We start from the raw sequence: 16,021 nt of genomic DNA, 5'->3' as shown, positions 1-16,021 counted from the left end.
CCCTGAGAAATTCTCTCATTTTTCCTTCAATTTTGAGAAATTCGTCCGGTGAATTTCGAGGGTTCCACGTCACCGACAAGCGCCCGACATAACCGGCGGTCAAAATTCCAATTTTTGCTAAATCCCTACCAAACACCCCTCGGGTAATTAGGAGAATTACATTACCTGCTATTTTACTCAAAAAAACGTAACCAAACATAGCATAAAAGTGCAAGGAGGGGAGGGAGAGACGATGGAGGTTTTCTAACTTTTCAGTTTTTGCCTTTTTGGTTCTTAGGGTTAGGGTTTTACTTTTTGGTTCTTATACATATATTTTTTATTGGTAAAGATAGAAATTAGAAAAAAGAGTAAAATACGGGAAAGATGGAAGAATATCCGGAAAATTGGAAATTGAATATTCACCTGTTTTAAAATTTTCTACATATCGTAATACTTGTCGGGTTTCGGGTCGGGTCGGGTTGCCCTACACCCCAACCCGACCCGAGTTGCACCCCTACTTAGAACGGCTCGAAAATCATCTCCATAGGATGATCTTATTCCTCCGATATGTCAAGCGATGGCAAATTATAGAAATTTCTACAAATCAAAGGGCTAATTAAGATCATCCTATGGAGATTATCTATCAGGCAGGTCCTATCCAAGTTGGGGCCCAACAAATGAATGGTTTGTCATTGAAACTCATTATTATCTATCCGGCAGGTCCTATCCAAGTTGGGCCCAACAAATGAATGGTTTTTCATTCTCTCTCTCTCTCTGTCTCTCTCTCTCTCTCTCCTCTGCCCCGCCCGCCCACACGACCCGACCCTAAGTTTTCTATTATAGAATTGAACCATCTGGGCATGTTTCTTTTGCTAATGTTTTCTATTATCTTGGATTGATGTTTCTTTAGATTATTATTAATTGTCTCTGCTGCCCTTCATGTTGTTGAATACATAGTCTTATTTTGATCCCTTTCTCTATTGATCATTTTGTTCGAAATGATATGTGGTTGCTTTATTTTTGGCACTTTTAACAGGTATTTGCACTAGGGTCAATCAGGCCAGCCATCAGGGCTGGCTAGGGCCGTGCTGAGCCCTGTAGGGCGGGCAATGGGTTGAAGTTTTTCGACTCTGACTCAGGGTCAGGGCGGGTCATGGCCTAGATAATGGGATCCAGGGTTGGGCTAGGGTTTTGTAAAACCCGACCCTGTTGCAGCCCTAATATATAGTAGTTAGATTAGATTATAGGGATTTGCTAGCGTCCATCCTACAAGGCATTTCGCGGATGGTTTGTTGCTTGACCCTGTTGCAGCCACCTCCTGAATGAAGACAAAATCTGCTGAAAAGTCAACCTGTGTGGCTGTTCTCACATGGCAACAGACCACCCGCGAAATGTCTTTGGCGCTATCAAATCCCTATAGAAAATCCATATTTAATGACTAACCCAAAAGAGGGGCCACATATTCACGCTTAAACTTATTATCTGTACGCAGATGTTCTTACAAATGCCACCCTTACAAAAGCCGTTACAGGTGGCTGTGTGAGACTAACCTAGATTGGAGCCAGAGCCTCTCCCGCTAGCTTATACAGTGTCCGATTAGAGTCCATCGGGTGAAAATGGCCCACAGACTGATTGCTTTTTTTTCCCTACGTATACTGAGGGCGAGCCTGGGCACAATGGTAAGGTTGCTGCATTGTGACCTCGAGATCACAGGTTCAAGTCACGGAAACAGCCTCTCTGCAAAGTAGAGGTAAGACTGCTTACATCTAGCCCTCCCCAAACCCCGCAATGGCGGGAGCCTCGTGCACTGGGCTGCCCTTTTTTTTATACTCAGGCAGTTATAGACTTATAGCCTATTAAGGCATTTTTTTTTTTTGTCGTAGATACCGTTTACTGATTTACAGAATTTGAGCTGTTGGAAGAGAAACTCTGGATTTTGAATTGCTGCCTTCCTGATTTTTACACTTATTTTTTTATGATTTCATTCATTTCAGTGTTCTTCCATGTGTTTGTCTAATGTTGATACGTGTTTTTTTATTATCATGACTTTTTGAAGAATGCTAGAATGAAGGAAGCCCTTGCGAAAAGGAGTTGAAAGGGCTCTCCTATTGCCTGCACATCGCCAAAGTGCATTTTAACAGTAGCTGACTTTTACACTTTCGAGTGACGTGCAGCCAATGGGGGAGCCCTTTCATCTCATTTTTGCAAGGGCTCCATTCAGTCTAGCATTCCTCTAATTTTATTAATTCATTTATTTTGAATGGTAGCATTCCTCTACTTTTTCATGGTGAAGGCACCATGTAAAAATTAGAATAAAAAAAAGAAGCAGCATTCCTCAAATTTTTACATGGTGCCTGCACCTATGTGCAGCTATTTAAAAAAAAAAAAATACAGTAGGGTCCGCGTGATTCGATGAACCAAACTACTCATTTGGTAGGCTGTGTGCTGAAAATATCTATATAAGATGATCCTAACCCTCTGTTCTTTGAAGTTCTTCTTCGATCATTCTTCTACACGTTCACAACAAGACAACAGTTTAAGGGTTTGAAAAAAAATAAGTTCACATGCACAAAAAGACACAAGTGAGGGTTTAAAAAATGAGTTCACATGCACAAAAATACAAAAGTGAGGGAACTTCGAGGCAAGTAACAGGTTGTAGTTTATATTTCCCGAATGGAGCCCCGTTTTTGAAGGGTCTCCTAATAGAAATTTAATTGGACTTGTAATATAAAACCTCTGTGATTGCGTCCATTCCAACCATAATGTTAGATAAATTAGTGAAGGCCACTAGGTTAAGGTTCTTGACTAGTTCTATCGAAGGGCCCACTAGTCCTTGGTCCACTTGGGACTGATCTAAATTGTAAATAGTCTAAGGGGAGCTTTGTTGCACTAATCTCAACCTGGCTGGAAAAGAAAGGTCCTTAGTTGGCTTCACCCAACAAAGAGTACCCAGCATAGAACACTGAACACCACCCTTTTCTACGCATTGCAAAAAACTCTGCTTAGCAACACAAGAAATGGGAGACTTTGGAAGGATGAAGGAAACAGTTTTATCCACTCTTATTCAGTCAGTCGTTGAGAACTTGATCTCCTCCATCTTGGATGAGTTCCGATCACTGAGTCATGTTCATAGTGAGCTTGAAAAGCTTAAGAGTACATTGACAACTATTCAAGACGTGCTCCAAGATGCGGAGGAAAAGCAAATCAAGTCTAATTCCGTTAGAAATTGGCTTTGGAAGCTCAAAGATGTTGCCTACGATGCTGATGATGTACTGGACGAGTTCACAACCGAAGCTCTACGAATGAAGGCGGAAGGCGGCAGTCATACTAGAAAGAGAAAGTGGTGGGAGATTCAGGTACCCTTTTCTTATCTTGGTTTAACCCCCGATTCATTTGAACAGAAAATGGGAAAAAAGTTAAAGGAGATTTGGGAAAGATTAGATGGGATTGCAAAGGAACGTTATGCCCTCCACCTCAGAGAGGGAGATGGAGAGAGGCGGCTTGAAATCAAAGAGAGACCACAGACAAGCTCTCTAATTGATGAATCACATGTTTTTGGTAGGGAGGATGATAAAAACAAGTTAACAGAATATCTGGTACCAAATGAATCTTCTGAAATGGGTGTCTCGGTCATTGCTATAGTTGGCATGGGAGGCCTTGGGAAGACAACCCTTGCTCAACTTGTCTATAATGATAAAAAGGTAGTGAATCATTTTGAACCCAAGATGTGGGTATGTGTTTCCCAAGATTTTGACGCTCTGAAACTAACAAAAGCGATTATTGAATCTGCAACTGGAAAACAACAAGACCTCTTAGACATGGATCCAATGCAATGCAAACTTGAAGAGGTGGTGGATGGTAAGAGATTTTTACTTGTACTAGACGATGTGTGGAGTGAGAAACGCAGTGATTGGGATCTCCTTAGCGTTCCATTTAGAAGTGGGGCTGGAGGAAGTAGAATCGTAGTAACTACACGGAGTGAAATAGCTGCAAGGAACATGGGTCCTACTTACATCCACCCTTTGGAGGGCTTACCCCATGATGATTGTTTATCTTTGTTCAAAGAAAGAGCATTTGTGGGTGGGGATTCAGATGCGCATCCAAAGTTACTTGAGATTGGTGCAGAAATTGTTAAGAAGTGTAAAGGATTGCCATTGGCAGCAAAGACACTTGGAGGCCTCCTATACGCTATTATAGATGAAAACGAATGGGATAATATCTTGAAAAACGAAACTTGGGATTTGCCTGAGGAAAAAAATGAGATTTTGCCAGCTCTAAGATTAAGTTATCATCACCTTCCTGCAAATTTGAAGCAATGCTTTGTTTACTGCTCGGTGTTCCCTAAAGATTACTTGTTTGACAAAGACAATTTGGTCCAATTATGGATGGCACAAGGATTCATTCAGCCTAGAGGATTGAAACGAGTAGAAGACGTGGGTAATGAGTATTTTGATATTTTGATGTGGAGGTCATTCTTTCAACGGTATCAGTCTACTGGGCAAAATAAGCACACAATGCATGACCTCATGCATGACCTAGCGATGTCCATCGCAGGTAATGAGTGTTTTCCAATTGGGGGAAATAATTCGAGGAAAATTTGTGAAAAAGTTCGCCATTCATCAGGTCAAATGCCGTATAATACAGTTTTCTCAGTTTTTCAGGGATGCGATAAATTTCAAACCTTACGCACATTTTTGTTTTTAGATAAACTTGCATTTAATACGAGAATTGAGCTGCCCGTTCGGGATGTGTTCCTAAATTTGAGATGCTTACGTGCGTTGGATTTGAGTGGTCTAGGAATAAAAGAGTTGCCAGATTCAATTTGTAATTTGAAACATCTACGGTACCTTGACCTCTCTGCTAATCCCATCACAAGCTTGCCCGAATCAACGTGTAGCCTTTACAACTTGCAGACGCTAAAACTTGGATGGTGCAGAGAGCTGCTTGAGCTTCCAAAAGATACGGGCAACCTAATTAACCTCCGGCATCTCGATCTTGAGTATACACGACGATTAGAATTTCTGCCACCTGGAATTGGGAAATTAACTTCTCTCCAAAACTTGTGCCGAGATTTTGTGTGGATCAGACAGATTGGAGAGCTAAAGGACATGATGAACCTCAGAGGAGAAATTCATATTTCATTCCTTGAGAGGGTGAGAAGCGGGGAGGAGGTCAAAGAGGCAAATATGAAGAATAAACCCTACGTTCACCAATTGACCTTCCATTGGTCAAGGTCAAGGTCAAGGTCATTTGGTGAAGGTGATGAAGAAGTAATGGAAGCCCTTGAACCGCATACAAACCTAAAAATTCTGGAAATAGGTGGCTACAGTGGTGTATGTTTCCCAAATTGGATTGGGAATCCACTGTTCTCGAATCTAACAAGAATTATCATCCAGGGTTGTGATGGATTGAAACGCCTACCGTCTCTTGGGCAGCTCCCCTCACTCAAACATCTCCGCATAGAAGAAGTGACTAAATTGACACATGTGGATCGTGAGTTTGTTGGGCATGGCAGGGTTAAGGGCTTTCCATCACTAGAGTTCCTCGAGTTTGTAGGATTATATTCATTGGAGAAATGGTGTGGAGTAGAGGAAGGCGAATTTCCCCGCCTCCGTGAACTTAAAATAAGTGAATGTTGGAACCTGAGGCAATTGCCCCATCTCCTACCTGCAGTGGTAGAGTTAAGCATTCGTGGTTCTGCAGAGTTGATAGCTCTTCCCAGGCTTCCATCTCTTAAAAAACTACAATTGGAGGATTGTCACGAGGATATGTTGATATCTTATGTGCCTTACCTCACTTCTCTATCCTCGTTAACGCTCGAAGGATTCCCAAATCTAACATCAATACCTGAGTTCCGGCAACCCCTGACCTCACTCCGGGTTTTGGCTATTCAATACTGTCCACAGATTACTTCCTTGCCGGATGATGGTCTGCCTGTCACACTCGAGTCTTTGAACATCAAAGGATGTAGCATGACGCTAGAGCAACGATGCAAAGAGGAAGTAGGTGAAGATTGGCCCAAGATCTCACACATCCCCAACATTGAGATCACGTATAGTCAACGGATTTGAACATCTTAATGTCCGTCGTGTTCTCAAACCAGACACGACGAGAGATATAAATGTCCAGGTGCGATCAAATGCCAGAGAGCTATTTCTCTTGCTTTGTTGTTTTAATGCTTTTCACTTTTTTTCTTAATAAATGACTCATATTTCTCCTTTATTTATTTCCATTGTTGCGTAGTTTAGATTCAAGAATAATTTGCCCAGCAAATGTTCGAGAAGAGATCGCGTGGTGTTGATTCTATGGGAGTATGTAGGATTTTACTTCTGTATGTAGCGTTCACCGCTCATCAAACGGCAAACCGTTGATATTTTTCTGTAACTGTTCTCCTTATTAGAGACATTGGTTTCCGTAGTGATTTTACTTATAGTTCTTTGATTCTCCATTATTTATATTGTGATATACTGTTATTTCTTGTAGTTGATAGGGTTTGCTAATTTGCAGGGTTTGGGTTTAAGTTTTTAGAAGAGACTAGCCATAGAATTGTTTCACCCTGCTGGTATGTGGTGTTGTTTTGTCTCTCTTTTTTTTTCGCTTGTTTTTTTTGTACATGTTGCAACTGATAATGTTTATTGATTAGCAGAGTTTGGGTGTGAGCTACTGGACGAAATTATGTTTATTGATTAGCAAAGTTTGGGTTTGAGCTATTGGAAGATTAGTAATTTCTGGAGGCTGGAAGTGTAAATCGTCAATTCTCTGCAGGGTACTGGATGTTTAGCAGTTCCTATGTGATTTGTATTTTTTGAACGAAACTTGGCTGCAAAACGTTTTGCAGGAACTTCCTGCATAACCCTGCATATTTCAATGTGATAGGGTTATGTAAGGAGGCATAACCCTGCATATTTCAATGTGATAGGGTTATGTAAGTTCCTGCAAAACTTATTGCAGGTATCTTCTTACTGGTTTCTGCCTGATGTCTAACTTGTGGTTTTGTTTATAGCCAAATTGATTTTTGGATTTCATTAAGATGCAATTTTTTATTTATTCTCTCACTATTATACCAATGTTAGGTACATGTTAGGTTTGTAACGAATATGTCAAAAGTCTATGGACTTGTCGAACGTGCTAGGCTAATCCCTTAAACCACCACTTTAGAATTGTAACATTCCACCAAGTTATGCAATAGTTGTCCCTGGTGGCTCACCATGTGACAGATTTTAATCTGATTTTTCCATATAACTGTTTTCATTGGTCCTCTCTAAATCTAGTTTTTCTAGGTGGCTCTTTTCATAGACGTCCCTTCCATCAGCAGCCCATTGCTCCAAGTAACCATTTTCACATGTAACTGTAGACATCTCATTTTGTTCTGCTTTAGTTGGCTATACATAGCTAGTTGTTACAACTAGGATGATAAGCGACGATGCACTTTTTTTGGTCAAAGAGCCTTGCTACCTTCCAGATTCGGACGATATGCGATAGAATACTAGCTTTGCAAAAGCCGAGATTTTCACGAAAGAACATCCCTTTGAACCACAAAGCACGGACAATGGAGGGAATGTTCTTCATATATACAAACAAAATTAATCAAGGTAACAATTGTAGCCACCATCCTCCATACAAATCACAATTCCAACAGAGGAAAACAAGGAGAGAAATCAAGGCTTGCATCAGGTGAATCAAGACACTTACTTAAGTTGTCATTGTTTGGCAGGGCACTAGAACTAGGAATGGATGATCCATTGTATGGTAGCTGTGTAGTTGCTAGAGAGGTCAAGTACCCTGCCAAGTAGGCGGTTGATTTGGCTTTGTCGGTGCAATTCTATTCGAAAGTTGATCGAACAGCCTCTTGACTTGTCTTGGGAAATTTTCACTAGAAGATTGAAATGGCTTAATTACCTTGGAAATTTGTAGGGCAACCATTTGAGACAACTCATGAGGATTCTCATCTAGGCCCTGTTCGTTTAAGACTATGACACCCGATTGTGAGTGCTTAACCAATTATTGGATTCAAAATTGTGTTTAAATTTGACTTAAATAATCAGTTTGGCACTCACAATCAGCTCTCATAAAGTCATAATCTTAAACGAACAGAGCCTATGTGTTGTCTGATAGTCGTGGTCATATCATGAATGTAATTAGGAGTATTTGAATCACGTCCCTGTAGAGAAGTGTCTCTGTTTTGGCAAGCGTGGTAAGTAGGGTTCTATTCTTCTTCTTGTTTTGTTTTGAAATAGAAAGTGGCAGGGGTGTGACACAAGGACTTCCAAGGAGGTCACCCATCCTAGTACTACTCTCGCCCAAGCACGCTTATCTTCAGTAGGGTTTTCTTCCAATAGGCTTTCTCTATGTCCTTGTTTCAATGTCTCTTGTATAATGACATTTAGGGAACCAAGGCAGTGTGTCCCTTTATACCCAAGAGAGAGATGAACATTTAGGCCATCATATAAAATTGAGCTTATAGGAAGAACCTTGTGGTTTGTAGAAAGTAAGAGGGAAGAGGCATTTGAAACCGGAAGAGGATCGAAATGAAGTAGTAGATTAAAAAATGATGCAATTGATTAAACCATTCAAGAATAAATAAATGATGCAATAGATTATGGTTTCATTCATTTCCATCCAGGAACCAAAGAGGTGAAATCCAAGTCCCATAGTTTCCAGTCACGAAATTAGTAACGAAAGCTAACCCAAATCTACAATTACAAAATAAATAAATAAACCAACTCTTTTCTTGCCTTGTCTTGAAGCCCTTGAGGGGAGGAGTTCCAATACCGCATAAGCTCCGAATGAAATCCTCAGCCTAGAAATGGAAGAAAAAAAGGAAGCAATGGATGTACGGGTAGGCAATGGATCCGGATTTAAGGGAATCCGGCCCGGATAAATCTTGCCGGATCCTCTGAGCAGCGGCAACGGAAGAATAAATAAAAATTACCCACTTCATTTTATACTTGCCTAATTAGCTGCTGGTCAATGTTCTTACGAATGCTGACCCTTACAAAACTACCAAGGGGTGCAACTCGGGTCGGGTCGATCCAACTAGTGTGCAACTCGGGTAGGGTTGGTCGGGTTGACCAGCCTCGACCGGAGGAACCCTTTTTCTCCAACCCGAGCCCGACCCAACTTGATTTCCCACCTGAGGAGGTACAACCCCAAAGAACCCATTTTTCCAACCCGAACCTAGACCTGGCAAGAATTGACCTGTGACCCGTTTCTAAGTTGACCGGTGGGTCAACCCGGCCCGTCAAAACTGGGCAGGTCCAAGTGGACCCGCAGGTGCATTTCTATACCTTTTCTTTGTAGTTTTTTCCGTAACCCGTCAAAACTGGGCAGGTCCAAGTGGACCCGCAGGTGCATTTCTATACCTTTTCTTTGTAGTTTTTTCCGTAATTGTCATATAAAAATACCCTTTTCAGTACGTTTTTCCATAATTTTTCTACTTTATAGCACTTTTTCCATAATTTTCCTCCAAAACTTTAGTATCTTATGATTATTATTACTGCTAGCTACCTTTTAAGAAATAGTATCTCCTTGCAGTTTTCATCATGTCTAATAAGACAAATTTCTCAACACATACAATTGCAAAGGATGGGCGAGAAGTAGCCTTTGGAGAAGGTGGCTAGCAAATACCTATAAAAACAAAAACAAAAACAAAAAACAGAAAATACAAAAATTTACTAAAAATCCGGGTGACCTGCGGGTCGACCCGGCCCGTACGGGCCGGGTGCGGGTCCAAGATTCGTGGCCCGGAAATTTTGACCCGGACCCGAACGGGTCGGGTCAAAACCCGCCCAGCCCACCCGTTTGCTAGGACTACCTAAACCGGACACGACCCGAGTTTTAAAGCTTACAAAAAACAAATTTCATAAAATGTGTGTGGGTTTCACTCGGGTCGGGTTGCTCAAACCCTTAACCCGAATCCAAACCCGACCCAGATACTCGGGTCGAAGATAGGCAACCCATCTAACCTGTTTTTATATTTATTTGTGAGCCCGGTCAATTCTCCAGTGCCCTCATCAGAAATTGGCCGGATTTTGGGTTGCCATTGGAAAATACCGGTCCAGTCACGGGCAAGGCAAAAGCGGGGCCTATTAAGGAGTGTAACAGCCCTTCCTTTTTTAGGGAAACGAAATATCCACCTCTTTTGATCACCAAGAACACCCCCTGTCAGTGTATCAATGACTAAAGAGGGGCGGTTGTACTTATGTCAAAAGAATTCAAAGCCCCTGATTGCCAGGGACACTGACATGGGGTGTTCCTGGTGATCAGAATGGACGGATATATCACTTCCCCTTTTTTATCACGAGTTTTTACATGTTGGTGTAGGTATTTTAAAAAATATAGTTGTGGCCGACATGATTCGTTGATCCAAACCGTTCATTTATTGGGCCCCGATTTAGATAGTGCCCCGAAAATTCTCTCTGATCCTAGCCCTTGGTTCTATATAAGTTTCTATATAATTTCGTTAAAAACTTATAGTTTTGAAATTTCAAATCTACAACAGGGGAGAATCTAAAAATTTTGAATCTTTAGATTGGGATTTAATGGTCAGGTCTAGATCAAATTTAATCTTATCTTAAGAGTTGAAGGCTTGAAATCTTGAAAGCTAATGAGAGTTTGCGATTTAGGTCTAGGTGAGAGAGCGTTTTAGAGGTTAAGATTAAGACCTAGATTGTGGAACAGATACGGGAGGTTGTGGCTGATTAGTAAGGTAGGCAATTTATCTTGCTGAAGCGCAAGTAAGTTTTCAAACCTATGACGGCGAGCTTAGATAACGCATGGTCTTCCGAAAGTTGAACAAGTTTTCGAAGTGCGTTCGATTGATTCAATATCGATGAACCTAGCTTATCACGACTAGATTGATGTGGCAGTAGAGAATTGTGTTAGATGCTGCTGTGAAGGCGTTACAGTCAATTGGCGAGGGTTTAAATATCCGGCGAATGTGGCTCCGCGGACTTTTTTAACTATTGAATAATATGGAGACTTGCTTTTATAGGACAACCTATTGTGGTGAGTTTAACTTGTCCGGCTAGTTGTGCAACAATGAAGAGGCTTCTTTTGGTCGTCTCTAAAGCAACATGCCCAATCCCAAAATTTTGTAACCTTACTCCTTTAAAGCCTTTTATATATGTTAAATGCTAGCTGCAATGTCTTTACAAAAAAATGGTTAAGGGAATCTTTGTAACTCTACCAATGTTAGGGTTTTCCATAAAATTAGGATGGAGCCTCTGGCTAGTTGGTTAAGCTTTGTTCTCCAGCGTTGAGGTCACATGTTCAATCAAGCTTAGCTATCACAAAAAAGAAAAAGAAAAAAGGATTTTGTGTGCTCATGAGCGTGTAAAAAGGGGCGAGAAATCAGAAAACGACGAACGGCCTCCTTTAAAATCTCGGATATCAATTGTTTTCTTGGATTTTAAGTAAGAAATCTAGGTTTCAGAAATCTCGAGATTTCTGAAACCTGAAAACACGGTACAATCTCCTACTCTCTCGCTCGATGAAAAGAGGGGCCATAAATCAGAAAACTACGGACGGTCTCCTTCTCTTGTCTCCCGTCCAAGATTTTGATGAAATCCAGGGTTTTAAAATCCTTGTATCCAAACAGAGACAAGGGTGACATAACAGCAGGCATGCGATGATTAACTAGGAGAGGTTTTAGTGGCATGACACCCACATGCCAAGCAAAACCCCTAAGTTGTCCCGGCTTTTCTACTATCAAATACGCCTAATCACGAAGGGGGTGAAATCGATTCATAGTTAGTTTACTGATTTATTTTGTATTTTGCAAATACGACTACTTTATTTTTGGGTGCTTAACCATCGCACCATGCTAAAATCAAGATGAGGAAATTGGTGAACGTTAAGGCTGCGTTCAGCAACCACTTGAAAAGTGGTAAATGTTCAGCAACCATTTGAAAAACTAGTTGCAGACCCGTGCGATGCACGGGGCGAGAAAAATAGTATAAAATAGTATACTTTAGTATTTAAAACTGTTTTTTCTCTTTTTGTAAAAAAAGACGTATTTGTAATGAGATGGAAATTGGAAATGCAGCTTGTGCCTGAAAATAGAAATAAAATGATGAAAAAGGATAAATAGTTCTTATAAGTTGGAACTAAAAAAATAAAAATGGAAATGGAAATGATAATTTGCACCTATCCTAGTTTTATAATAATCTCTCAGCATTAATAGTTTTATACACCCTTATGCTTATTCTCATACTCTAATTGCCAATGCGATTAAAAAAGAGAAGATTTCTTACTCAACAACCAACTAACAGCAAAAGATCCAACAATTAACAAAACTCTCAATCTTCTACATTTAAGGAAGGAGAAGCACAAAATTTAATTAAAAGCACAGCTTGAGTATCGATCAGGAGGTCGAACGTGAACCTGTCAATGTAAGAACTTCACCATATGCTGTCACTTTAGATATCTCGGCGCCGACCTCAATCTTAAGAAGAGTATCATTGACCTTCATGTCAAGTTTAGCAAGCCACGCACATTGCACACAGCTTCCACCCTATTTTTCAGCCCATAGTAATTTTCAATGGGAAGCTTCAACTGGCAATCAATGTTGGAAAGTAACTGGCAGTAAAAAATATTTGCATCTCATGGTAATTAGTCCATTCATCAAGAGGTCTTATCTAGTTTATATACAATTTATCAAAAATAGTTATTTGGTCATCGTAAATACAAACTATCTTGAGTGCTCTAGAGTAGTTAAAGATAACCATGCATTACCAATAATTATTGCAGCTTGTATGACCTAAATCAAAGCATCAGGTGGCCTTTTGTGTATGGCCTCCAACCCATCACATGCAATCCCAACAATCATCTTATCTCAATATCTATAAATCATAATCTTCACAGTTCCAGCAAAAGGCTTCTCGAGAATGATCCATCTGAAAACACGAAAAATTGGAAACATCATTTCACTATAAGAATGCGAATTGGAAAGAAAATAAACATAGGAGGGAAATCAAAATAAACAATTATTTTAAAAAAAAGAAGAAGAATAAGAGGAGATTTTAGAAATCAAATAACAGATTCACCTGTGATCCATCTGAAAATACAAAAAATGAAGTGATTTATTTAGCCCTTTTTCTTCCATGGCAATTCCATTATAGTCTTAAAAAAGTAGTCATAAATACACTATAGGTCTAATCACATGAGAAGTTACCAAGACTCCAACGCCTTTTTTTGTACTTTCCATTGAACCGTAAGAAAAGGAGGCGAATATATCACTTCCCTCCTAAATCTATAGTGAAGTGGGCCATGTTACTCTCATTGAAGCATTTCTAGAGGTTTATATAAGGTGCGAGGGTCAGGATCATCCTATTAGCAAGGCCTACTTTCGTTGGGGCCCAAAGAATGAATGGTTTAGATCCTCAAATAAAGTAGGCCCAATATTACAAAAAATACAATATATGATGCGTGGACCGTATTTTTTCTGGAGAGGAGAGAGAGACTTAAAAGGCCAAACTCATTGTCCAAATCCGCATGGAACTAGACTTAAAAGGCCACACAGCTTTGATATCCAAATATAGATGCGAGATTTAAGGAAAGAGTAAACGGGATAAACGGGTATAGATACTATAGAGAGAAAACGTATAGGTATTGGAATTAAAAGCATTTAATATATGGGATGGAGAATTTATAGCGTGCGAATTCATTACTTCCTAATTCGGTGGGATTTGGTGAGAATTTATAGCGTGAAAAATATAGTAAACTCTTAGGTAATATACCGGCTGGAGAGGGGCTGACACGTGGCACCACCACGGCTTAGAGGATTCCGCTTTACTTATATATATATATATAGTATATAGGATGGCTTTACCGAAGTTGGGTGTCCCATGTGATTGGAAAGGGGCGCATTTATCATTTCCCAATTAGTGAAGGTTACTTTTCAAACTTTTTAGAAGCCCGATGTGTCACTATTGAAGGTGCTCGTTTCTTTGTCCTTTCTCAGATGTGAAAACCCACCATTCCACCAAGTATTTACCTTTATTATGACTTTTTAAGATGGACTTCCTACTCAACAGACTCTGCTTTCATGTGTGATTGTATTATGTTTTCTCACAGGTTTTTTTTTTTTTTTTTTTTTTTTGATTGGTAAGATGGGGTTAGGCAGGACCCCAACCAGATATCATAAAAGGAAAAGAGTACAAAGATAGGGGGGCTCGAAGGCCACACCACAGGGAACAAACTCCCTTGGGATTACAGTTAAGCACCCATCAGCGTTGAAAAAAGTGGGCCTACAAAATAGGGGGCAATCCACAGCCTGGAAGGGACAAAAGAAAATGGACAATACCCAGATAACAAAATAAGAAATTGTACCCGAGTCGTCGTCGGAAGTGATTGCGACCAGATCTTGCGGCAAGCAGTGTAGGTGAATGTCTTCTCCTTACATCGATCTGTCATGATTTGATATGAAATCTGCACCTCTGTTGCTTCTCGCCATGAGTGGGCAAGAGAGAAGGCCGCAGGGATTTGCACACATTGAATTCGAAGAGAAAGGGGAGATTACAACCGAAGGTAGGATTTTCCAGAAAAATCCTCTGAGAGAATCACAGAAAGATCAGAAGGCATGAGGTTAAGAGGGATCGGGTTCCCTTTACATAAACAGTTGCTTTTTGAGAGGTAATCAGCAGCTCTGTTACCCTCTCTCCAAATATGAGAAATTTTCCAAGATTCCAATCGATTGAGAACGATGAGAAGGTTCTCTAATGCGGGAATTAGCTTCCAAGGACAAGGACATTCTTTTCTAATTATCTTCACTGCCAGGAGGGAATCAGATTCAATCCATAGATTTGGATTTGCGGCTTTGTCAAGCAAATGAACTCCTTGGATGATTGCTTCTAATTCAAGGTCTGAAATGGTTCCTCGATCGGCATCAATGGAAAACATAAATCGGGCATCGCCGCAGCTGCCTCTGAGAATGCCTCCGATGGAGGCGGAATCACTGGACAACGAGGCATCAGTATTAAGCTTGACTTCATTGGGCTGCGGGGGAGTCCAAACACAATATTTAAGCTCTGGGGCAAAACGAAAAAGGGAAAGGTTCCATATCCGGGCTATCCGGGCATTATCTTCATTATGATCATCATCCAGCTTCAGGAATATAGCTCGGTTCCGTGCAGCACAAATAATTCTGTTAAGAATAATTCTTTTATGGGTTTTTACCTGGTTGTGAAGCCTGCTATTTCGTTCGGACCAGATAAAGAAGATAGAAGCAGTGAAAAGGAGTCTTACGAGGATGCTCGACTGACCTTTGAGATTAAAATTTCGACGAATCCATAGCTCCTCCTCCGCCACTGAATTCTTCTGCTTTTTCCTATCTGAGATATTCTTGAGAATCGTCCTCCATATCCAAGCCGAGAAGGAACAGGAGAAGAAGAGATGGTTAACGCTCTCAGTCGCGCAGTTACAAAGGAGACAAGATTTATCAACCGAGGGACCAAGGAAATGGAGGTTATCTTTGGTGGAAAGATGGTTTTGAATGGCCAACCAAGCAGAGAAACTGAATTTTGGGATATGGCCCGGGAACCAAATGGAGGAAACCCAACAGGGGGGCGAATCTTTTGCTCTAACAGAATTCCAAACACTTTTAAACGAACAAATACCATCTAGTTGAGGTATCCAGATGGGATACGAAGGAGAAAAAGATGAAAAAAGCCCAGAATTTAATATTGGTTTCAACTCCTGGAAGAGAGGGAGCTCAAGTAATTCATCCCAACCTCCAGCTTGGATGGAGCCTCGAATAGAGGCAAGCGGGGGGATGAAGTTGGAAAAGGATCCGAGGGAGGATTGGGATTCAAGAGGGCCCTTGGGATGCCAAGGGTCCTTCCAAAACAGAAGAGAAGAATCCGGGCCAACGATGTAGCATATGTGTTTCTTCGCAACCTCTCTAGCCTTGAAAATGCTTCTAACGGCCCAAGAAGGATTGCTAGGCATAGGAGAGAACCAAAAACTTCTGTTCCGAAGATACTTACGGTGGAACCAGGTGACCCAAGGGCTTATCTGATCAGGTTTCGTAATCAAAATAAGC

The 16,021-nt window shown here is 40.7% G+C and overlaps 1 protein-coding gene across 3 annotated transcripts; it reads left to right on the top strand.

Annotated features, from left to right (window-relative positions):
- Positions 1-3,368: 3,368 nt before the first annotated feature.
- Positions 3,369-6,806, top strand: LOC143881029 (putative disease resistance protein RGA3). Of its 3 annotated transcripts, none has more exons than XM_077384021.1 (2): positions 3,369-6,108; positions 6,228-6,806. In XM_077384021.1, exon 1 carries the CDS (start codon positions 3,384-3,386, stop codon positions 6,048-6,050), a length of 2,667 nt encoding a protein of 888 aa, XP_077240136.1. In that variant the 5' UTR covers positions 3,369-3,383; the 3' UTR covers positions 6,051-6,108; positions 6,228-6,806. The 3 variants fall into 3 exon arrangements, with proteins under 3 accessions (XP_077240136.1, XP_077240134.1, XP_077240135.1); XM_077384019.1 differs by having other exon boundaries at positions 3,369-6,541; positions 6,626-6,806; XM_077384020.1 differs by having other exon boundaries at positions 3,369-6,541; positions 6,623-6,806.
- The last annotated feature ends 9,215 nt before the right edge of the window (positions 6,807-16,021 follow it).

The sequence above is a fragment of the Tasmannia lanceolata genome, unplaced genomic scaffold (assembly GCF_043159265.1).
Source record: "Tasmannia lanceolata isolate RefF3 unplaced genomic scaffold, GAP_Taslan_0.1 ptg000007l, whole genome shotgun sequence".
NCBI classification, from domain to species: domain Eukaryota; kingdom Viridiplantae; phylum Streptophyta; class Magnoliopsida; order Canellales; family Winteraceae; genus Tasmannia; species Tasmannia lanceolata.
This window is presented reverse-complemented; position numbering and strand designations above follow the sequence as displayed.